At 38.8% G+C, this 24,029-nt stretch overlaps 1 protein-coding gene across 2 annotated transcripts in view; it reads left to right on the top strand.

The window, feature by feature from the left end:
- The window catches only part of LOC117394682 (exocyst complex component 2), a 163,132-nt gene that overhangs the window by 78,410 nt on the left and 60,693 nt on the right, over positions 1-24,029 (top strand). For both annotated transcript variants that reach the window (XM_033993116.3, XM_059014142.1), the window contains exons 9-11: positions 924-1,005; positions 1,371-1,473; positions 3,501-3,619. In XM_033993116.3, coding sequence (XP_033849007.2) covers positions 924-1,005; positions 1,371-1,473; positions 3,501-3,619 — 304 coding nt within the window. The remainder of the gene's footprint in view (positions 1-923; positions 1,006-1,370; positions 1,474-3,500; positions 3,620-24,029) is intronic.

Here is a 24,029-nt window from a genome sequence, read left to right as displayed (position 1 = left end):
CTCTCTCTCTCTCTCTCTCCCACTCTCTCTCTCTCTCTCTGTCTCTCAACAGTTGTAGTCAAATGTAGACATTTCTCAAACAAAGAATTTTAGGAAAAATCTTATGTAGCAATAATTGCAAAACTCAAAAAATGCCAATAAGTCAATATGGGAAAAAGTAAAGCGCTATATGAGGACCTTAGGCAGAACATTATTTATTTTCATAAAGTTGGAGAAGGATACAAGAATATTTCCAAGCATTTGAGTATCCCAATTTCAATTACTGTTTCTATTATCAGTATGGTATGAGTTGAAGAGGGCTATGCACAAGAGAAGTCCTCGGAATTTGAATGAACTGGAACAATTTTGCAGTGAAGAATGGTCAAAAATCACTAAAGAATCATGCCAAAAGCTCAAATATCCTAATCGTCTGAGAGGTTATTATTCCTAAAGGTGCCTCAACTAGCTATTCATTTAATTTTCCTTGTCAGGGTATGAATACTTTTGAATTGGCATTTTTGGAGTTTTGCAAAAAAAAAATGCTAAAATAAATAATTCTTGACTTCTATTTCCTGTAACTTTTTTTCCTCATACATAAAAGTAAAACTTTTGCTACAAAAGATTTTTCTAGAATTCTTTGTTTTTCTAGAAATTTCTAGAAATTTATAAATTCATTGGGGTATGTCAACTTTTGAAACTTTTGACTACAACTGTATGTGTGTGGTTATCCATTTCCACTGTTTTTCTGGTGGTTTCCGGTGTTTAGTGGCTATCCACAGATTATTTTCTTTGTATTTATTGGTTTTTATCGGTTAAAACCGAAAATCAGAAGTCATATATATACACACACACACACATATATATATTTTTTACAGTGTAAACCATGTAGCATCTGTCGCCAAGTTCACTGTATTTGTTTGTCTTTGTTTTTTATTTGCATTTAGGGTGATTATGATGTAGTGATCAATGACTATGAAAAGGCAAAGTCTCTCTTTGGGAACACTGAAGTTCAAGTGTTCAAGAAAGGTAGGCAACCCTCCTTTGCACGTTTGACCTTGCAAGTTGCTTACTAGGGCGGTATCTTCATAAACATGTTTTATCTACATTTAACCCGGAGCTTTGCAGTTTCGTATTAACGTAATGTTGATGGCATAGCTTGCATTAAACGATTAATTTCTGTAATAGGTAAAAAAAGAAAAGCTGAACTGTAGTAAATATTTTAGTAAGTTAGTCAGGGACAGCCCCTTTACTCAAATATTCAGCTAAGAAATCCATCATTTTCATAGATACATAAAGCTGATAAAGGGTTTGATATCAAAATATATTTTTAAAAATTGTCTTTATTAAAAAACAATATATGTTGTTAATGCCTGCATTTATGTTTTCGTTAGTTTATGCTGAAGTGGAAACAAGGATTGATGCTTTGAGAAGTCTTCTGCTTGATAAATTGCTCGAGACCCCATCCACCTTACATGACCAGAAGAGATACATAAGGTATACCTTTTTAACAATGTTTGTGTGGTTACAAAAGTATTGGTACTGTAGGGGTAGGACAGAATAGTCAACTAGAAAAGTGACAGTTAACCTCAGAAACTAATAGTAATAGTGAAGTGTGTGGTTTCAGATGGACAGAACTGTGGTTGCAGTTGGAATCCATTAATATATACATAAATTACATTTTAGAAAATTAATAAATAGTTTTAAATAAAAATTTAGGAAGCTTTAAAATAAGCTTTAAATAGTGCGCAAACAGTGTTACAAAACAGTACATTCACAAATAGAGGCCCAGACAGATCAAATTATTTATTAATATGTTTTTTAAAGTGGCGACTAGTCGTCTATTCAACTATTTTTACCTCAACCATTTCAACCATTTAGTTGTTCTGCCCCTGTGGTACACTGTAATGGTACATTTATTCAAATATACAATACCATACATTGTATTTTTTGTTTTGTTTTTAAAAAGCTACTCCAATCAAAGTAGTGATTGTATGTAATACTATAAAATGTTATCGAATATGGAAAGCTGCAATTTGTAATAAAGGTGATACAGTAAGGCTGACAGCCGTATCACGAATCTGTGAATTTGTACTCAACTATGAATAAAACCTTCCAGATGTTACAAGCCTATTAAGAGCATTCTAGTCAGGTTGCCTACATTAACAATACATGAGTTTCAGTGAAGGCTAAACATCTGTATTTTTTTGTTATTCTTTGTCACTCATAGTATATGAAAATGTGCCTAAACTATTATTTGACAGTGAAAACCTAAATGGGAAATCATTATTGAAATAAACCATTAAATGGACACAAAATAAAATTGGAAAGGACTGCTTTTAATTTGAAAAATAAATAAAATGATTAAAATGCCACAATCTAAAAAATTTTCCCCCAAATGTTAGGTAGATGCTTGAACAGTTTGTACCATGTGGATCAGTGATGTCAGCCACTTGGTCGACATGTCATTTTGTAAGGCATGTCAGCCACTTGGTCGACATGTCATTTTGTAAGGCATGTCAGCCACTTGGTCGACATGTCATTTTGTAAGGCATGTCAGCCACTTGGTCGACATGTCATTTTGTAAGCATTTGTTGATGATTTTATTTGCAATTATTTAAAAAATAGGCATTGAAATATAACTGAAGTGAAAGTTATATAAACAGAAAGCAGCAGTAAGATAATCACAGCATCCCCTGTGCTTATTCAGATGCATCTTGAAAACAAAATCTAATTATAGACAGGATGGGTGGTTTTGAAGAGCCAGCATACTGTAATTCTGTCTTTTGTAGGGAAATCACAGCTTCCTTTTGCCATCTCAGTTTCTTAAAGAAAACAGCCTGGTTGAGGGTATAGTGTGTGCATTTAATAATGATTTCTTTTAAGTATACATTTCATTTAATGTATTACTTCTGGTCATGATTTTCTTATTATTGTTGGTTACAAAGATATAATTACTTAATTACCAGAAATAATAATTTCAGTTATAATTTCCTAATACTATTCAATAATGAAAGGTTGGCTGGTGTTTTCAGACGGTATCTATATATGTTGTTATATGTGCTGTTCTGTTGTTTGCTACTGTATTTGATTTTACTGAACAATTTAAATAAAGGTTTGGGGGTTATTAGAAGTAAATAATAATATTAAAATGTTGGCTATTCCCATAATTGATAATAAATAAACATAATTAAAACATTCTTTTATTTTTTTTTGTTTGTTTTTAAAGAATCAGCTGAAAACATAATATTCATGCATCTGAATTTCTGATATCATTTCATATCATTTTGGTTGTAACATTCTCAAAATACATCAGCTTTTTAATTCATTTTATTTAATTTTATATGAAATTCTCATACTTCGATTTTATTTATATGAAATTCTTTATTTTTTGCTGAATTAACTTTCATAACATAAATAAACAAAAGGGCACATTTGCTGTCTTATAAACCAGTTTGGAGCGCTATGACTTTGTTAGCAATAGCTGTGGATTGATCTCTGTGTTTTGTTCATTATGCTTACAGATATCTGTCAGAACTACAGGCGCCTGGTGACCCAGCCTGGCAGTGCATTGGGGCTCAACACAAGTGGATCCTTCAACTAATGCAGAACTGCAAAGAAAATTATGTTAAAGGACAAAAAGGCAAGTTTTCTTCTTAATTGACTGCCATTTCCAAGCTAAAAAAGACAAATCACTTTGTGAGGCGAGGTTCTTTTATCTTTTTTTATTTTTATATTTTTTCCAAGCTGTCATTTTGACTTATTGTTTGATTTGTTTTTTATGAGGCCAGTGTTTGCTATCAAGCAAACAGAAACGGTATCACACTTTTGTTTACAGTATCTCTCACAAAACACCCCACAAAACTTTCTATGTTGCAAAAGAGGTTGTGTATTCCAGTCTCAGTCTAGGAGTTACTGCTTTTAGGTTGAAGGTGCACTACATGGTTAATAACATAATGGTAGACTGGGTGACCACTTTCTTTTAATTCAAGGAGCCTAATAAGGGGTCATTCCATGCCCGCTCAACCAGTGCCATTGCCCGTCCATCTCAGATTTTCCTAGAAAAATTCACCTGGGGGTTTTCAGACACGCTGAGTTCAGAAATGATAGCCATTGGTTCTTAAAAAATTTCCCCTTCGACCTGTGGCCTTGCAAAGGTCAACCTAAAGTAAGAAAGGGACCTTGACCAAAAAATCACCCTGGGTGCAATTTAGATTCTACCATCATGTGTAGCACCTCATTCTACTCGTATTGAATAGGGCTTTTCAGAAAAATAAATACTAGGAGCACCCTACTCACTTCTGGCAAATTGCCGGACGACAGGTAACTGACAAGTTTTATTCGATCTTCAGCCTAACCCTTTACCCTGTAGGGGATGTGGGTCCTAAAATGTAAGTATTGCTGTAAGACCCTTAGGTACCAGTCTTCCAAATTCTGTGAAAAACATTTGGTTTCAAGTCCCACCACTGGTCATTAAACCCCCTTGAAATTTGAATTTTTGCTGTTTGCACGCCTGGAATGAAACTGACCAATCAGAAGCAAGGTTAACACCCTTGACACATGTCAAGCACACGCCTCAAAACACATCACACCTCAAAACAAGTTAATCATGGACGACGAAAAGTTAATTTATGAGGTGCAGCACTATCCATTATTATATGATTGCAAACTGAACGACTACAAAGACATCCAGAAGAAAGACAGGTGGTGCTTTTAGCAGCACCAAGACATTTTCTTTCATTTATTAATAAGCAAAAATAAACCGGACCATACATGCAGTCTACATATCCATCATTTAAATGAAAAATGTGCACTTATGCTGGCTTTTAAAAATGACACAAAAAGGTCCCACATTCACACAACTTTGACATGTGACCTAATTTTGGTTTGTTTGTTTGTTTTTATGATAATGTTTTGCTCACTAAATTGTTCTCAGGCCCAAATCAGTGTCAAGAAGAAGGACTTTACATACGCATAAAGTGAAGTTTTGTGGTGATTCACCAAACAAACAAAAATATTATCGAGGTCCTACTATTCTATACTTTGTAAAACAAAGCCAGCAACACGTTTGTATTCTATGTGACACATCCCAACATTATCAAGATACATAGTTTTGAAGATTATGCCATATTTATAAAGGTTTTTCTGTCGAGTTCACCGGACTGCTTTAAAAGGAAAAACTAAATACAAGTAAATAATAATACAAGGTAAGCGGTGACCTGCGCATAATAACACAGATTTTAATAATAGTAATAATGAAGATGGTGATTACAAAGTGCTTAACAACAACAATGTAATAATAATAATAATAATAATAATAATAATAATAATAATAATAATAATAATAATAATAATAATGTTGCACTTTAGAATACTTAGTTAATAAATAAAAAGAATCAAAGAAGGATTTTTTAAAGAAACACAACTGAGATTGCAGTAAGTTGTATATATAAATGTATAACAATAAAATAATTTTGTTGAAAGTATCAGTTCAACTATACTACTATTGTCCAGCTGTCTTCTAACACATGTACCGGGCTTCAAATCAGACTACTACTACTGGTACCATGAACAAAAAAAAATACTACAACTGTACAATTACTAGTAATGATAATGATAACAATAAAACTGTTGGATATAAAGGGATGTTCAATAGCTCTGATATATAGATTTAACAAGTCCAACCTTTACAACAGAGTTGCTGGAGGTCAGAGTGGTAACCTTTTATAAAAACAAGACCTGTTTTGTAATGGGACAGCCCATCTCTGGTATGTCCAATAGGAATGCATGGGCGGGCTTATGTATATATTTCCAGTCTTTTGGATTGCTTCCAAGTCACGCCTGGTGTGGATTGACATTCGGCGACTTCGCTCGCATCCAGTGTGGATGCAGCTTTATTTGATACATCAACAAGGTCATCAGCAAAATGGGGAAATGTTCCGTCAGCTCACAGAAGAACATCTTAGTTTGAGAAATAAAGTATCAGTGTGTTTAAGCTGCTTCTCTAAAAATATTTACATAGCTTGCCCAATGTACAGTAATGATATGTGGTTGAGTAAAACTGTCTACATACTGAGCATTATATTTCTGGGTTTAAAGGCCAGTTAATCAAGGTTTTAACATCATCTTACTTCTTTTTAGCTCCAGCAGTATTATAACTGATAGCAATATTTAGATAATTAAAATGCAACGTTATAGATGAAAAGTTGCTGCTTCTTCCTGATATGTAATCACTTCATGCGTTATAGTTCAAGCATCATCAAATGTACAAGGATGCAGCAGATGTGTCTGAAATATTTGCATATCTTGAAATAACTGGAGAATTGAAGAATCAAAAGATTCTTATCACAATGAAAGGGGGCCAGTAATTTAGAATTAACACTAGAACCCAGAAGAGGAGGGCTTTACCATTTGGTAAGGCCCTCCTCGTGCCTCGCCTTCGACTCCAGCATTAAACAGACGGTAGAGCCATCTTATGAAGGTTCTATTGCTGTGTGAACAAGATGGCTTGTGGGTGACGTCAGACCAGAAAGGAGACACACAGGACTTGGCTGTAAAAGCACTGATGCGTACGTTTTAATAATAAAATAAAAAGATTGAACAAAACACTTTTCAAATAAAAAGGCACGATGGCCAAAACAGACAATAAACAAAACACAGTGAAAAAAACACAAAATAAGTAACGAGTAGAAGTTGTTTTCTATATTATTTAATTTCACTCCCATTCCGCCTCTGAACCAAACCAACCCCGTTCAGCCAAAGCTGCTGGTTTTTATACATGTGACCGTCTCCAGATTAGTGTTAAATTAATCAATCTGGAGACAGTCACATTCTGTTTAGCATGTCTGGGGAATTTTAACTCCATCCATGCTGTAAAATAATTAACAACAAAACAACGTTCACACACAATACAGTATCTTTTAAATAATAATACAACAAATATAAATACAAAAAAACATAAAGTACGCACAGGGGTGGGGAGTACTCACAGGGGCGGGAGACTACCCTGTCACATGCTATTAGAAAATGGAGTGCAGAGTCGTGTATTTGTATAAGTTTCGGTATTTAAGTTACCATTAGGTCCTAAAATTTATTTCAGTCACTAATTTAAAAATATTCAGTAGCCTATATGTGTTAATGCTGATCGTGCTGTTAGTTTAATAACTTGTTCACAGTGTCTTCGGAAAGTTTATTCAACCTCCTGGCTTTGTTAGGTAAGAGAGCACAGTGCCTGTTATTGTGCTGAATTAAAGTTACTGAAAATAATCAGTCTGCATCCAGTTGTTTGCTTTCTTCTACTTGTCATTCAAACCGGAGACTAGTTGCTATTTTTGCTGTTGTGTTGCTGCTTACAGCAAACACTGTTCTCAATTACTACTGTTTGTTTATTTATTTATTTATTTATTTATTTATTTATTTTGCTATGCTAAATTAAAAATAGATAGATTTAACTCATAGGACAGCAAGGAAGCAGAATCTACATTGACAGACAACATTCAGAGGGTGTGTACAAGGACAGAGATTTTCTTTCATCAAGTAGAAAAAAGTTAAATACATGAATCCCTGTATTTATGTATTTTCCAGCAGATTGATTTGGAACAGTGATAAAACATAGTTTGAACGATGACATTCAAGGTCATTTACCAGAGATTAGGGAACTCATATTGACCAATCAGGTAAAAGGAAATCTCAGATTCCATTTTCTAATCTGAATTTAAAGCACTCCTTTAAAGAAATGTGTTTTGTGCAGTGCAGAATATATTGACACCAGTATAGGGTTAACTATAATAAGAACAATAAGAAACGTTGTTTTGCCTTGTTAATCAAGGTAATTGTGATAATTGATTTGAACAGGTCAAACTGTTTAATAGAGTATTTATAACATTTAATCTAATAAAAGCACTCTTGAAATCAGTTATATGTATATACTATAATTTAATAAAACTTAACTCTTATCAAGGACAATAAAATGAATATTAAGTGTCATATCTCTAGAGATGGCTGATATTAAAAAATATAAATAAATAAAAATTGCCATTTCAGATAACAGCCTGAAGGAGTTGGTAGTTTTGCAAGAATACTTTTTTTTTTTTTTCTTGAGTTACTGTATTGTAGCCAGAAACCAACATCCAATGATGAATAGCTGTTAAGTGGTCAGTCTGACCAGCTTAATCAGCAAACACCAGATTCTAATAATTTGTAAAGTCAATTTTCTTTCAGATAAGAATATAGATAAGCATGACGTTTTTAAAACTATATTTTATTAAACACATGAGTTTTAGGTACAGTTCTGCAATTTCCGTAAGAGGATGTACTGGAGTTTAAAATATATACCATGAACTATGAATTTTCTTTTCATTTTAATGCCAAAATCAATTGCAATTTTTTGTTCCTGGTTTAAAGAAAACAAATCTGATCGAAGATCAAGTAAATGCTATGTTGTTAGATAAAAAAAAGCTGCAGTAATATTACAGTCCTGTGGTCTTTGGTGTCAGTTTCTCACAAACAGTTCAGCAAGTCGGTGTAGATGAGGCCATAGAGCCATAATGGGGAATCACTGTATGGGAATTTAATAAACTATATAAATAAAAGGGGGGGGGGGCGGTGTTGTACAGCTGCAGACAGAAGTATTGGCACCCTACGCATATTATCTAGAGTTGACTTAGCCGTATGCTTTGTGTCGTTGTCGTATTAGAAGTTGCCAATCGGGCTACTAGGAGATGGTATCATTGTACTTTGTAGAATGTTTTGACATGGCTGCATTCATTCAATCTTCAATCACATGAATGTCTCCAGTCGCTGAACTGCTAAAACACCCCGATGTCATGATCGAACCACCTCCATGTTTAACTGTAGGTACAAGGTTTTCTTCATTGAAGTCTTTCCCTTTTTTCCTCCAAACATTTTGTGGTCCATTTTAGTCTCATTGGACAAGAGAATTTTGTTGAAGAAATTTTAGACCGTTTGCTTTATGAATTTTCTTTAGCGGTACTTAGACATGTTGTTCCTTGCCCTTTTACATTTGTGCAAGAAACATTTAAATCCAGTTTTTGCAATGCGTGCCAGTGATATTGTGTTGTTAGTAGTACAAACATAACCAGAATACAATGATTTTAATATGAATATTTACTTTAACAGTTCACCGGCCAAGATACAAAGGATATCCATTGTTTTAACTGTCATCCTGTACAAACTGATTTCATTTAAATGTGACTAATAAGGTCCAAATCTACATACAGCTTACAAGAAATAAATATTTACTGGTACCGCTGACTGTCACCCGACTGAATGATGGTAATCCCCTGTGAGTCAGAATGTTTATGAGTTCGTAAATGCATTTGTAGCAACTGATCAAGAAAGCACCAAGCTTAATAATTTGAGGGCAGCCATGACTAACACATAGTTACATGAAACAATTCATTCAACTTGTCAACAGTACCCTACACTTAACCCCTTTATTGCCAAGTGTTTTTGTCATTAGATATCGCCCCACAGCCAAACATTTCATGACCGTTTTTACCACACTGTCTTTTACTGCTGTAAAAAATGTGTTTGAAACAGTAAAGTGAAACAAACTGTATTTCTTATGTCCAGATCCTTGCCATAACACACTACTACATTTTCACCCGAACAAAACATATTTTTTGTAAGATCATAAAAAGTGAGTTATTATTCTCAACATAACCAACTTCAGCACATGGTAAAATAGTAAACAACTAGAAATAAATATGTAAATGTGTTTGGACATTCAGCCGATAGAACCTGACAGACGTATGGGAGGATGCCCACACTGCTGCACTGCATATGTCCTGGATAGATGCTCCGTGGAACAATGCCCATGAAGTCACCTGACCCCTGGTGGAATGGCCAGTGAGCTTCTCAGGCAGGGGCAGATTGACCAGTTCATATGCAGTCTGTACTGTGCCTGCTAACCATTTGGACAGATGCTGTTTAGACAGAGCTGTTCCGACTGCCTCCAGCTTTTAGTTCTCTCCACATAATATGCTAACGCCCGCACTGGCGCTACTTGTCAGACTGAAAAAGAGGGGAATGGAAATCCTCCAATTCAACCGACTGATTTATGTGGAAAACCAAGATGGTCTTTGGCAGGAAAGCTGGGTTAGTACAAGCTTTCAAAATTGAAAATGCTTGCATTTCACTCACCCACTTAGCGGAGGTGATTGCAAGCAAGAAAGCTGTCTTGAAAGATAAAAAATTTAGCTCAACTGAATGCATGGGCTCAAATGGAGGTTTTGTCAATGCATTAAGTACTACATTTAACCTCCAGCGAGGAACTAAATCCTTCAACGGTGACCTAAGCCGCCGAGTGCCTTACAAAAATTGCCCTGCCAGGAAATGAGCTCCTGGGGAGACTGAATCGATTTTTACATGGCACACCGAAATGGCTGCCAAATAGACCTTTAGAGTAGAGGGGGTTCTCTTTCAAGTACGAAATATTAACCATCACTAATGGGTTATTCCCCTTTAAGAACCCAAGAACTGAAAAGCATTATGCCAACAAACTCTCGCGAGAGTGCATGACGCAATGTGAGTTGCCCCGACAAAAGCACATTGCAGCCATTTGCAAATTCTCTTTTTCCTTTTTCACTAAGAGTGAAAGCATCTGAGCTAAGTATTTCTTATTACTTTGTAGTATTGCCTTGTTTAACTTGTTTTTGCAGTATTCTGTCTCTAACAGTGTTTTTACTCACAGTTGCTACCGTTGTTTAAAATATTATCTTATTGCCGAGTTTTTGATCTAGTCAGCCCGACCTGGCAGTGCGCCAGCGGGAGCCTGCGACTTGCGTTCGCCCTCCCCCGGGTCTAGTTCACTATTACGGCAGATAACTCTCATCTGGACAGGGCTCTGTTCCAGAAAAAAAAAAAAAAAATCTATCCCCGTGTGATAGTTTTGTTGTTGTATTATTATTTTGTGTATTCAGTGTTGTTTACATTACTGTATACCCCTTCCCTTCTTTTTTTCTTACAGAAAACGGGATTCAGTTCTGTGGGCTCACAGGACACTGTATTACGGCTGTAGTACAGAGGTTATTTTCAGGCTTGAGAATAACCTGTAACTGAGTGTAGTATTCGTGCTGCTCATTCCGCTGTTACACAGTCTTCTTGACTGTACAGTTAGCTAGCTAGCGTGCATCTCTTCGTGAGATCTCCTGCTTTTTTGTAGGATTGCTGGCTGCTGTTGTGCATTAGCACAAGGTTAGCGTTTTCTCTTCTTGTACCTTGGTACCAGAGCTGACGCAACCTTTGAAGTATAGTACTGTTACACAGTCTCCTTCACTGTACGGTTAGCTGGCGTGCTGTGGGATCTCCTGCTTTTGTAGGATTGCTGGCTGCTGCTGTTGTGCATTAGCATAGGTTTGCGTTTTTTCTTCTTTGTACCTCGGTACCAGAGTTGACGCAGCCTTTGACTTATTAATTCTCTATTGAGACACAGTACCGCGTCTCAGTACCGCGTTTGCATACGCTTCGGTGCCGCATTTGCATACGCTTCGGTACCGCATTTGCATACGCTTCGGTACGGACGTTACCGCATTAGCATACGCTTCGGTACCGACGGTAGGTATTTGTATTTGGTACCCAGACTGGTTCATACCAGGTCTGTTGATACCAACGGTACCCAGAACTGACGTTCGGTACCAGGCTTTTATTGGTACCCAGACTAGTTTTACTAAGTCTGTTGGTACCAACTCCCTCAGTACCTAGAACAAACGCTCAGTACCAGGTTCGGTACCAAGCTAACTGTTGGGTGTACTTTTACATTGGGTACCCACACTAGTTTACTAAGCCTGTTGGTACCTGCACTACTATGTTTCACGGTTGTATTGACTGTGGCGCCAAGCTGCCAGTGGCTGATGACCATGAAAGATGTGTGCGCAGAGCGAGCTCTGGCAGACCCTGCCTTTTGTGTGCAGTGCGCTGTTTTCAGCAAGCGATCACTACGGTCCAGGCTTATGCGCCAGTCCAGTGATGTCTCAATTACCCCGGCGCAGTTACCTCCTGCAGAGGCAGCTGGTAGTAGTAGGGGGCGCTCTAGGGAGTGCAGTTCTGGAGAGCGCTGCTCCACGGAGCGCCATTCCAGCCATTCCAGGGAGCTTAGCCAGAGGCCTCGCTCCGCTGAGCACGGTGCCAGGGCACGGGGTTCCAAGGAGTCCAGGAAGCACAGGTGGAGTCGTCCCTCTTCCTCCTCATCCTCTTCCTCTCCTGCTTCTCCTTCCCCAAGGGGTAAGAAAAGGAGGCATAGGTCCCGATCATCGGACCGCTGACGGTATATGTGTGAGATGTTCCAGCAACAGCAGTCAACTCTGACCCAGTGCGACAGTTGAGAGGTGCTCTATTTATGACAAGCGTAAGGAGCTACCCTCTGAGGTCAGATACGACCTATAGGGTTCACGAGGGGGATAAAAGGGGTCTGGTCCAGTTTCCCCCTGTCGGGTCCACTATTCTAGCTTTGGCGCAACCAGCGAACCTTGCGCTGCTGTCCAAAGATGCGGCTTGCCCAAACAAGCAATGTCGGGTCACGGAGGTCCTTCTAAAGAAGGCTTACTCCGCTAATGCCTTTGTTGCCTGGTTGGGCAACTACAATACCTGTTTGGTGGCTTACCAGATCCACATTTGGGGCTCCGCTGCTGAGGAGGGACTGACCCTCGATCTCCAGAATGTTGCTACGACTAGCACAGCTTCTGAGTCAAGCAACAGGGCGCAGTATGGCAGCATTGGTGGCTGCGCGCCGTCAGCTGTGGCTCTCTCAAGCCAGGCTGACGGAGAATAACAAGGCTGCTCTGCTGGACGCGCCCATCACGCCAGGGCATACATTCGGCCCTGCAGTGGATGATTTGTTGCTTCGGTCCAAAGCGGCAAGGGAAGCGACAAAGGCATTTAGTGACCTTGCCCCTAAGCCGGCACCACCGCCTAAGAAGCAGTGGTATCAGAGGCCACAGTGGCAGCCTCAGGGCGGTCCACGGGGCTCTCCAGCGGTCACTGATAGGTCAAGCCGGGGACGCAGTAGGCAAAGGCGGTTCCAGCGCAATTTGCCTTTCGGGGGGTGGTCCATATGCTGGTCAGGGACCCCTGTGCCAACGACTCACTGGCTCAGGAGCTAAAGACCTTCCTGCAAAAGCAGGCTATTCGCATCTTACCACCCTCCGACATGGTCGGAGGGTTCTACTCCAAATACTTTCTGGTGCCCAAACGGGACGGCGGCCTCAGACCGATTCTCGATCTCAGACAGGTCAATCTGTATCTGAGCTGTAGGTGGTTCAAGATATTGACCTTGCGACAGCTGTCGCAGTCCATCAGGCCAGGCTCACGACAGTGGACTTGCAGGACGCCTACTTCCACATTCCCATAAAACCAGGGCACCAGAAGTATCTTCGGTTCGCCTTTCAAGGGAAAGGCTACGAGTTCTGTGTACTGCCGTTCGGCCTATCCCTAGCGCCACGCGTTTTCACGAAATGCATGGACGCTATCCTGGCCACTCTGAGACTCAACGGTATCAGAATTCTAAACTACCTGGACGACTGGCTCATTTGTGCGGAGTCGCTGCAATACACGGAACTTGTCACCGATCACCTATCCAGACTAGGTCTGATGGTGAATCATGCGAAAAGTCAACTGACGCCAGCTCAAGTAGCGCGCTACTTTATGTTTGAGTCTGGACGCCTGATCCATGACAGCAGTGATGTCGGACGAAAGGGTGTCAAGCATATCAGCCTGCTTAGTCCTATTCCAGTTAGGCAGCGCTTTACCAGTGGTGACATTCCAGAAACTTCTAGGCCTGATGGCAGCAGCTTCTCAATCCCTTCCCCTGGGCCTCCTGCATATGCGGCCCCTTCAGGCCTGGTTCAACAGGATGGTCCCTCACCCAATGCTGAACCGCAACCGTTTGGTGACAGTGTCCAGATATTGTCTCCGAACTCTCTCTTGGTGGAAACAACCGGCCCACCTACGCCTACCACCGACGCCTCCAACCATGGTTGGGGTGGGGTGTGGAACGGTCGGGGTGCACAAGGGGTTTGGCGGCCTCCGTGGCTGGGCTAACACACAAATCTTCTAGAACTGCAAGCAGTGTTTCTCACTCTTCAGTTCTTTCTAGAGGAAATCAGGGGGAGACACGTGCTTGTCCAGACGGACAACACGACAGTGGTGGCTTACATCAACCACCAGGGTGGTACAAGATCACCCAGTCTCAACAAGGTGGTCAACAGGTTTCTGGTCTGGGCACACACCCATCTCCTCTCGCTCCGAGCGGTACACCTACCTGGAGTGGTGAACATTGCCGCAGACCTCCTCTCGAGGCAGGTTCCGGGCGGCGCAGATTGGAGACTCCATCCCGAGGTTGTCCGCCTCATATGGAAACGGTTTTGGAGAGCGGAGATCGACCTTTTTGCCTCCCAAGAGTCGACGCATTGCACCCTGTGGTTCTCCATAATGAGAGACAAAGGGTGTCTAGGGGTTGACGCATTGGCTCACCAATGGCCAACGCGCCCACTGTATGCGTTTCCGCCGATAGCTTTGCTACCTCTGTGTCTGGAGAAGATCAGACAGGACAGGGCCACGGTCCTACTAGTAGCACCTCACTGGCCCAAGAGAGCCTGGTTTGCCTCACTGATACAGCTCCTGTGCGGACAGCCTTGGCAGTTGCCCAGTCGCCGCGACCTGCTCAGCCAGGCACAGGGTGCTCAGTGGCATCACGACCCATTGAGCCTACAGCTCTGGGTTTGGCCCCTGAGCGGCTCCATTTGAGCCATCTGGGTTTGTCTAATAGGGTGATTGACACCCTACAGAATGCTAGGGCTGCCTCCACTCGTTCCCAGTATGGCTACAAGTGGGGCGTTTTTCAGACATGGTGTCTGTCGAAGGGAGAGGATCCCACAATGTGTCCAATGGCATTGATCTTGCAGTTTTTGAAAGACCTACTGGACGATGGGAAGAGCCCTTCTACCCTAAAAGTCTACCTGTCAGCTATTTCAGCTTGCCATATGAAGATAGACTCAGTCTCCCCAGGAGCACATTTCCTGGCGTGACAGTTTTTGAAGGGGGCTAGGAGACTCCGTCCTCCAAGGAAGGATATTGTTCCTCACTGGCGGTTGAATGTCGTGCTGAATGCACTAACGAGGTGATCTGTAGTTGAGGGGACGACCACCGAGGCAGCCCTCAACACTCTTGATCTATCCTATTATTTTTACTGGTAAGCCATATAAATGGAATAAAACATTCACATGTAGTTTAAAAATATGTTATATAAAACAGTAATCATGTTTTTATAATTTAAATTAAAGTACATGTTGTTTTGTACATGTAATTGATGCTGCTTGCGATATACTGTATACAGTAAGCTTTCATTGCAGCACCACCAACTGCAGCAGACTTAGGCAAAACAAAGCTTTATTTAAGTCACTGTTCCAAGCAGGTTATCAGTCACATTGTACTACTATTACTACTACTACTACTGCTACTACTACTACTAATAATAATAATAATAATAATAATAATAATAATAATCATCATAATCATCATAATCATCATAATCATCATAATCATAATAATAATAATAATAATAATAATAATCATAATATTTATGCTTGTCAAGTGACTCTGGAGATTGGTTGTGCATTTAACAAAAAAATCCTAAACAGCAGATGGGTTTCGAGATATTTCTTTCAATAAAGCTTATGCCATACATTGCTTTGCTGTCGAGATGGCAAATGAGGTTTGCCTCTGGATAACACAAGCTGGAGGGGAGGGGAGGGGTGGACAGTGCTCAGTTTTCAAAATTCAAATTATTAGTGTTAGCGTATATTTTGTGTGTTTCAAACATGTTCTACCATAGCACTTAACTTACACTGTCTTGTACACTAGGTATTCAGTACATATTTTACTGAAGCACTACAACCACTATAGGTACCCCGCCCCTAACCCCCAGTGCTTAAGCATAATGTACCCTGCACCATACACGGCAGTGGCGACATGTGGAGTTGATAGATAGATTATATATATATATATATATATACAGTGCCTTGCGAAAGTATTCGGCCCCCTTGAACTTTGCGACCTTTTGCCACATTTCAGGCTTCAAACATAAAGATATGAAACTGTAATTTTTTGTGAAGAATCAACAACAAGTGGGACACAATCATGAAGTGGAACGAAATTTATTGGATATTTCAAACTTTTTTAACAAATAAAAAACTGAAAAATTGGGCGTGCAAAATTATTCAGCCCCTTTACTTTCAGTGCAGCAAACTCTCTCCAGAAGTTCAGTGAGGATCTCTGAATGATCCAATGTTGACCTAAATGACTAATGATGATAAATAGAATCCACCTGTGTGTAATCAAGTCTCCGTATAAATGCACCTGCACTGTGATAGTCTCAGAGGTCCGTTTAAAGCGCAGAGAGCATCATGAAGAACAAGGAACACACCAGGCAGGTCCGAGATACTGTTGTGGAGAAGTTTAAAGCCGGATTTGGATACAAAAAGATTTCCCAAGCTTTAAACATCCCAAGGAGCACTGTGCAAGCGATAATATTGAAATGGAAGGAGTATCAGACCACTGCAAATCTACCAAGACCTGGCCGTCCCTCTAAACTTTCAGCTCATACAAGGAGAAGACTGATCAGAGATGCAGCCAAGAGGCCCATGATCACTCTGGATGAACTGCAGAGATCTACAGCTGAGGTGGGAGACTCTGTCCATAGGACAACAATCAGTCGTGTACTGCACAAATCTGGCCTTTATGGAAGAGTGGCAAGAAGAAAGCCATTTCTTAAAGATATCCATAAAAAGTGTTGTTTACAGTTTGCCACAAGCCACCTGGGAGACACACCAAACATGTGGAAGAAGGTGCTCTGGTCAGATGAAACCAAAATCGAACTTTTTGGCAACAATGCAAAACGTTATGTTTGGCGTAAAAGCAACACAGCTCATCACCCTGAACACACCATCCCCACTGTCAAACATGGTGGTGGCAGCATCATGGTTTGGGCCTGCTTTTCTTCAGCAGGGACAGGGAAGATGGTTAAAATTGATGGGAAGATGGATGGAGCCAAATACAGGACCATTCTGGAAGAAAACCTGATGGAGTCTGCAAAAGACCTGAGACTGGGACGGAGATTTGTCTTCCAACAAGACAATGATCCAAAACATAAAGCAAAATCTACAATGGAATGGTTCACAAATAAACATATCCAGGTGTTAGAATGGCCAAGTCAAAGTCCAGACCTGAATCCAATCGAGAATCTGTGGAAAGAACTGAAAACTGCTGTTCACAAATGCTCTCCATCCAACCTCACTGAGCTCGAGCTGTTTTGCAAGGAGGAATGGGCAAAAATTTCAGTCTCTCGATGTGCAAAACTGATAGAGACATACCCCAAGCGACTTACAGCTGTAATCGCAGCAAAAGGTGGCGCTACAAAGTATTAACTTAAGGGGGCTGAATAATTTTGCACGCCCAATTTTTCAGTTTTTTATTTGTTAAAAAAGTTTGAAATATCCAATAAATTTCGTTCCACTTCATGATTGTGTCCCACTTGTTGTTGATTCTTCACAAAAAATTACAGTTTCATATCTTTATGTTTGAAGCCTGAAATGTGGCAAAAGGTCGCAAAGTTCAAGGGGGCCGAATACTTTCGCAAGGCACTGTATATGTGTGTGTATATATATATATAACAATTTGGTAGTGCATTTTAATACAACAACTTTTGTTTAAGTAATATGTATTAAACAAATCAAAAGATTTAATTTTGCATGGGAGTGACATTTAATGTGTCGAACGGTTTCTGATAACAGAGAAAAAAAAAAAACATAGTACAAAGTCCAATGCTATCCATCTGCTTGTAGGCTGATTGGCAAACACTTCACCTTCCAACACATCAACGACCCAAATCGTACAACTCGGTCAAATCTGGAATTCTTGAAGAAAACAAAGATAAAAGTTCTGGAATAGCCTGTACAATCACTAGATCTCAATCCAATAGAAAAGCTTTGTACTGATCTTTTGAAAATAAATTCATAAATAATAAATAAATAAAAATCTGTAGCCAAGCATTGTGTATCCAATCTGTCTGAGCTGAAGGAAGTATGCAAGACAGAATGGGCCCAGATTTCACCAACAAGATGTTCCATACTGGTTAAGAATTATCATAAACATATGAAAGCCATAGTGAAAGAAAACAAACAGTGGAGGTACTTTATACAGTATGCTTTTAATGTCATGGTAACTACACTCACTTAATTCTATTTAAATATATTAATGTGCTTTAAAACAATGTCAACTTTTCTGCCTATTGTCGCTTGTAAACGCCGGGTAGCGTATCCAGAGTCTGTTTTTCTTTGGGTTCAGAAAAACTGCAGCTGTTCTTTGAGCAAAAGGACTCATACTTGGTAGTGTACTAAAGAGGCTGTTCACCTTTCAATGAATGATACGTCTTTGTTGGATCAGACAGGGCCACCAGGCTCTGTGTCAAAGGGGCCTTTTCAATTTGTTATCCTAGCAGCTGGTTCCCTTCCACTCTCTTTGCTTACTGCACATCTGAAGAAAAAGGCCTCATACAGCTGGGAGCCATTTCAAGTCGTAACCACATCCCCCCACAGCTAGCCTCTGTCCCTAACAAAAAGATTTACTAGGTAGACCATCATTGGTTTATTATTATTATTATTATTATTATTATTATTATTATTATTATTATTACTACTACTACTAATTTGGATGTGATCCTTTACCCTAAATTATTTCAGTTATAATGCATTAAAATGATCCCAGTTTTTAAATATTAATCTTGTTTGAGTGCTCTTCAAGTATCTGACTTTCACAACATATATATCAACTGCCCTTAGTTTAAATGGAGAATTACCACTCATTGCATGTTAATTGTTGGTTTGAACACACACATCATTAGCCACTGGGGGGAAAAAAGCAGAGTGCCTTTTAACCCTTAAGTGTGCGGTCAACCCACCCCCTAGAGTGCTTTAATGCAATTATAAAATGATTATAAAATTATAAGATGTATTTACTTTTTAAATGAACACAGCAAGTTAAAAATATATATATATATATTTCCAATAACAGTAAATATCACTACGCACAAGAAAATAGTTCTAGTGAAAAGTAAATGACATTTGTTTAAAAGTGTTTTATTTTAATAAATTAACATCAGTTTATTCATAAATATAATGAATATTGATTATAATGTGTATTAAGTAAATCATTTCTGTATATCAATTATATTAACACATTACTTGCTAATTTTACTATTTCATTAATGGACATAGATATTTAACTTAGTAAATTACATGAATAAAGCTTATCAAACTTTAATTATAGATCAGTAATTTTTGGAATAAATGTTTACTTGCCAAATAATGTGCAGTTTGAAAAACTACCTGAAGGGGAGCTGCAGGTGAAAGCATCGCTTCTGTTATAATGCTTGCTTTGTTAGTGTCTACGTTTGTTGTTTTGTCTTTTCCACTTTGTCTTAGTTTTTTTAATTACTGCTAATAATATGTTAGAATTGTTAAATTCTGCGTCTTTCGCTAAATTAACACTTCTGCTGTATGGTGGGTCATTCAAAAACGGATTGATACCACCAGCTCGCAGATTTATTATTATTTATTTATTTATTTTGTTCTTAGCAGATGCCCTTATCCAGGACAACTTACAGTTGTTACAAAATATCACATTGAAAAATATCACATTACAGAATATCACATTAAAGGTAAGAGCAGTTATACAATACAATAAATTCAGTAGTAAATAAATATAAAAGTAAATTCCATTAAGAGCAAGTAGTAAGTAAAATAAATAGAGAAGAACAATTTTAAATAAGAGAAAGCGGAGGAGCGGAGGGGGCAAGAGGGGGTGTAGGCAGAAATAATAGTCTGGAGATAGGAGAGAGCAGAATGGTCGAGACAGCGATAGGCGAGCACAAGAGTTTTGAATTGGATGCGAGTGGCAATAGGGAGCCAGTGGAGGGAGCAGAGCAGCGTGGGTGAAACGAGGAAGGGAAAAGACAAGGCGAGTAGCAGAGTTTTGGATGAGCTGGAGCAGATGAATAGCGAAGGCAGGGAGGCCGGCCAGGTGGGAGTCAAGGTGGGACAGTACCAGGGCCTGAACTAAGAGCTGCATGGATTAGTTGGTGAGTAAGGGGCGAATTCTGCGTATGTTGCTGAGGAAGAAGCGACAGGAGCGTGCCAGAGTAGAGTTGTGCTGAGTAGGAGAGGGAGGGGTCGAGGGTGACACTGACATTCTTGGTGGATGAGGATGGAGTGAGGGTGGTGGAGAGGAATATCTGGGCATCATCAGCATATAAATTATACGAGAAGCCATGGGAGGAGACCCAAGGAGCAGGTGTAGAGAGAAAACGGGTCCCAGGATTGAGCCTTGGGGGACGCCTGTCGAAAGAGAGCAAGAGGCAGAGGGTGAGCCATGGCAGGACACCCGGTATGTGCAAGCGGAGTGATAGGAGGAGAACCAGGAGTAAAGAACACGTTGTGTAGGTCTTACTTTACTCCAGTGAATTAACTACAAAACGCAGGATGCCAAATAGCAGTTCAAGTTAAACGTTGTTTTGTTTATTCCCGAAATAAATAGTGCATAAAGTTAATGCCACATTTTATTTATTTTTTACTTTTTTTTTCATTCCTTGTCATTGCCGTTTCTTCACAGTAAACAGTGGCCATACATAGACACGTTTTCATAAAGTAATAACATGTTTACTTGTGCCTTTTTGTAGCTGAACTAGCAAACGAAATCTGAAATTTAACTTTAAACACTTCAAACGTGGAAATGGCGTTGAATCTCGTTTATTACATTCCATATATATATATATACATACATACATACAGCTCTGGAAAAAATTAAGAGACCACTGCAAAATTATCAGTTTCTCTGGTTTTACTATTTATAGGTATGTGTTTGGGTAAAATGAACATTTTTGTTTTATTCTATAAACTACTGACAACATTTCTCCCAAATTCCAAATAAAAATATTGTCATTTAGAGCATTTATTTGCAGAAAATGACAACTGGTCAAAATAACAAAAAAGATGCAGTGTTGTCAGACCTCGAATAATGCAAAGAAAATAAGTTCATATTCATTTTTAAACAACACAATACTAATGTTTTAACTTAGGAAGAGTTCAGAAATCAATATTTGGTGGAATAACCCTGATTTTCAAGCACAGCTTTCATGCGTCTTGGCATGCTCTCCACCAGTCTTTCACATTGATGTTGGGTGACTTTATGCCACTCCTGGCGCAAAAATTCAAGCAGCTTGGCTTTGTTTGATGGCTTGTGACCATCCATCTTCCTCTTGATCACATTCCAGAGGTTTTCAATGGGGTTCAGGTCTGGAGATTGGGCTGGCCATGACAGGGTCTTGATCTGGTGGTCCTCCATCCACACCTTGATTGACCTGGCTGTGTGGCATGGAGCATTGTCCTGCTGGAAAAACCAATCCTCAGAGTTGGGGAACATTGTCAGAGCAGAAGGAAGCAAGTTTTCTTCCAGGACAACCTTGTACTTGGTGTGTGGTCAACCAGAGCTGTATATATATTGTGAGACAGCAGGGAGGGGGTTAAAACCTCTCTGCAGTAAAAACATGTGCAGAATGCTCATTTGTGGTGTTTAATTGTTTTTCTGTTAATTGTTTTATTGTTAATTATCACCTGCACCTGGCTATGATTGTAAATTAGAGCCAGGTGCAAGGTTTATAAGGAGAGCAGTCAGTCTGCTCTGGGCTGCTGAGTAGGAGGTAGAAAGAGGTACTCTGCTTCCCAGCAGTCATAAGGTAACGTGTGTTGTATTAAACCTGTGTGGTGTTGTTTATTGTTTAGTGGGGAAACAGCCTAGCTGTCCCACTCGTAGTCAGGGTGTTCCTGTGTGTTAGTTAGTGCTCGTACAGAGCTAGGTGTTTGTTTTGTATTTTTGTTTATTTTGGTGTTTATTAAAAATAGCGCACCAGCGCTTAAAAATCAATTTCTTGTTTACTGGGTCAATTTTTAAAGGGGCAACGAACCCGAGTGGGTGAGTGTGTATATATATATATATATATATATATATATATATATATATATATATATATATATATGTGTATATATATGTATATATATATATATATATGTATATATTGTAAACAACATTCTATATAAAAATTACTACACATTTCCAGCAAGTTGGGCACTGTTTAAGCGAGGCATTTCAGAATGACATGCTTTCCTTTTTTCTGTCCCATGAGATTCTGACTCAATCGAAGAAGCACAACTTTTAAATAGAGGATAGAGCTGCTGTGTTGATAACTGAGTTTTTTGTTTTTTTTAATTAAATCTCACATATCACACAGAGCTCTTTATCCTTTGCCGTTTTTTAAATTATCGCGCAACTTCTGGTGAGTTGGTGAATTAAGTGCAAGGTATTTTTGTTATTACCAGTGAATACGAACATCTGATTTTTGTATCCGAATACATGTCAAAAAATATTTGTTTGAATATTCGGATATTTGTCACAGCACAAATGTTTCATGATTTCATTTATTGTTAGTAGTAGTAGTAGCAGCAGTCGTAGTAGTATTAATCATAATTATGAACTTAACATAAAAGTAGCAATACGTATGTAACACAATATGGCAAGTTAAACTAATTAGCCACAAATTATACACCCGGGACTAAAATTAGCTAGCTGCTTAAAAAAAAAAAAAAGATAATACTGAGACTGAGAGCATGGCTATTTAAATAACCATTAAAATAGCCTATGTTTTAAATAGTTTATAGTCTTAACAATTATTTAACAATGTGTCTGGTTTTGAGCTTTGAAAATCTGGTCACCCTAGCTGTAAATCAAGTTAAAACTACAGAACATTTTTTTTTTTTTTTGTCCCCCAACAATGCTGATCGTCAATGTATCTTTAGTGATCATTTAAACTATTAGGTTCATTATTCGCTCCTTTGTGGAGTGCATTTGGTGGAGCAAGCTTTAATGGTTGGTTGTGATTTGCTGCTGCTGCTTGTGCAGGGCATACTCTCAGTCTCACAGTCAACAGAGCCAGACTGGCTGGGCCTTTCTCTGCAGGCAGGTGGATACATGCTTCTATCGTAGGTGGTTTATCAGTTATCCCTATGCTGTTCATGTAGCTCAGTCTTTTATCGCAAAGTGTGGATCTTACTGTTTACTTTGGTAAAATGTCCCCAAACTATTGTTCTTTTTTCTTATTATCTTTTTTTTTGTTTATTGGCTGCAATCTTGTTCATGTTCTGTTTGGTATCGGCATGCTTCTTAATATTAACTACAGCAGTTTAATTATACATAATTATGCTGTGGTTGCTGACCATACAGCATTGTATATCTCATTTTTTGTAAAATATCTCTTTTGTAGTGTATTTTATTAATTAAATTTAATAATTAAATATACCAGTAGTTTTAATATGTGCAATGGTGCATTCCAACCACTTCCATTACCCATGGCTACAGTAGTGGTATCACCCTGCACTTTTAAGAATGCCTTTTTTTTTTTATATATATATATATATATATATATATATATATATATATATATATATACACACGTGCCCAGCGTGCCCATCCCTGGTATGTGAATCAGACTCTTGAGTTACAAAATGTGATATATTGTAGTTTATGGCTTGATTATACACTTGCAGTCGCTTTGTCACAAAGACAAAAAGCAGTGCTAGCAAGGTATGAAACATCTGACGATGACCGAAGGGTCGATACGTTGTCGTTTATTGTTGTGATACAGATAATAAAGACTTTCAAGCACTTAGTGTGTGGTCAACCTCTTTTTGCTTGAGATTATTGTTTTGACAACTCGCCTACAACAATCTCTTGAATGAGCACTGCAGTCTGTACTTAAATTGAATAGCAGACTCAAAACTAAATGAATACAAATTTATATGAATTAAATGAATAGAAATTATTTTTAATTATAAAGTTTGAGCCAATAAGTGGTGAGTAGCTATATAGGTAGTGTGAAGCAAACTTGCAGCATGCAATGTGAGTAGTCTACGTGTTTTTATTTAGATTTG

This window comes from Acipenser ruthenus, chromosome 3 (assembly GCF_902713425.1).
Source record: "Acipenser ruthenus chromosome 3, fAciRut3.2 maternal haplotype, whole genome shotgun sequence".
In the NCBI taxonomy this organism is placed as follows: domain Eukaryota; kingdom Metazoa; phylum Chordata; class Actinopteri; order Acipenseriformes; family Acipenseridae; genus Acipenser; species Acipenser ruthenus.
This window is presented reverse-complemented; position numbering and strand designations above follow the sequence as displayed.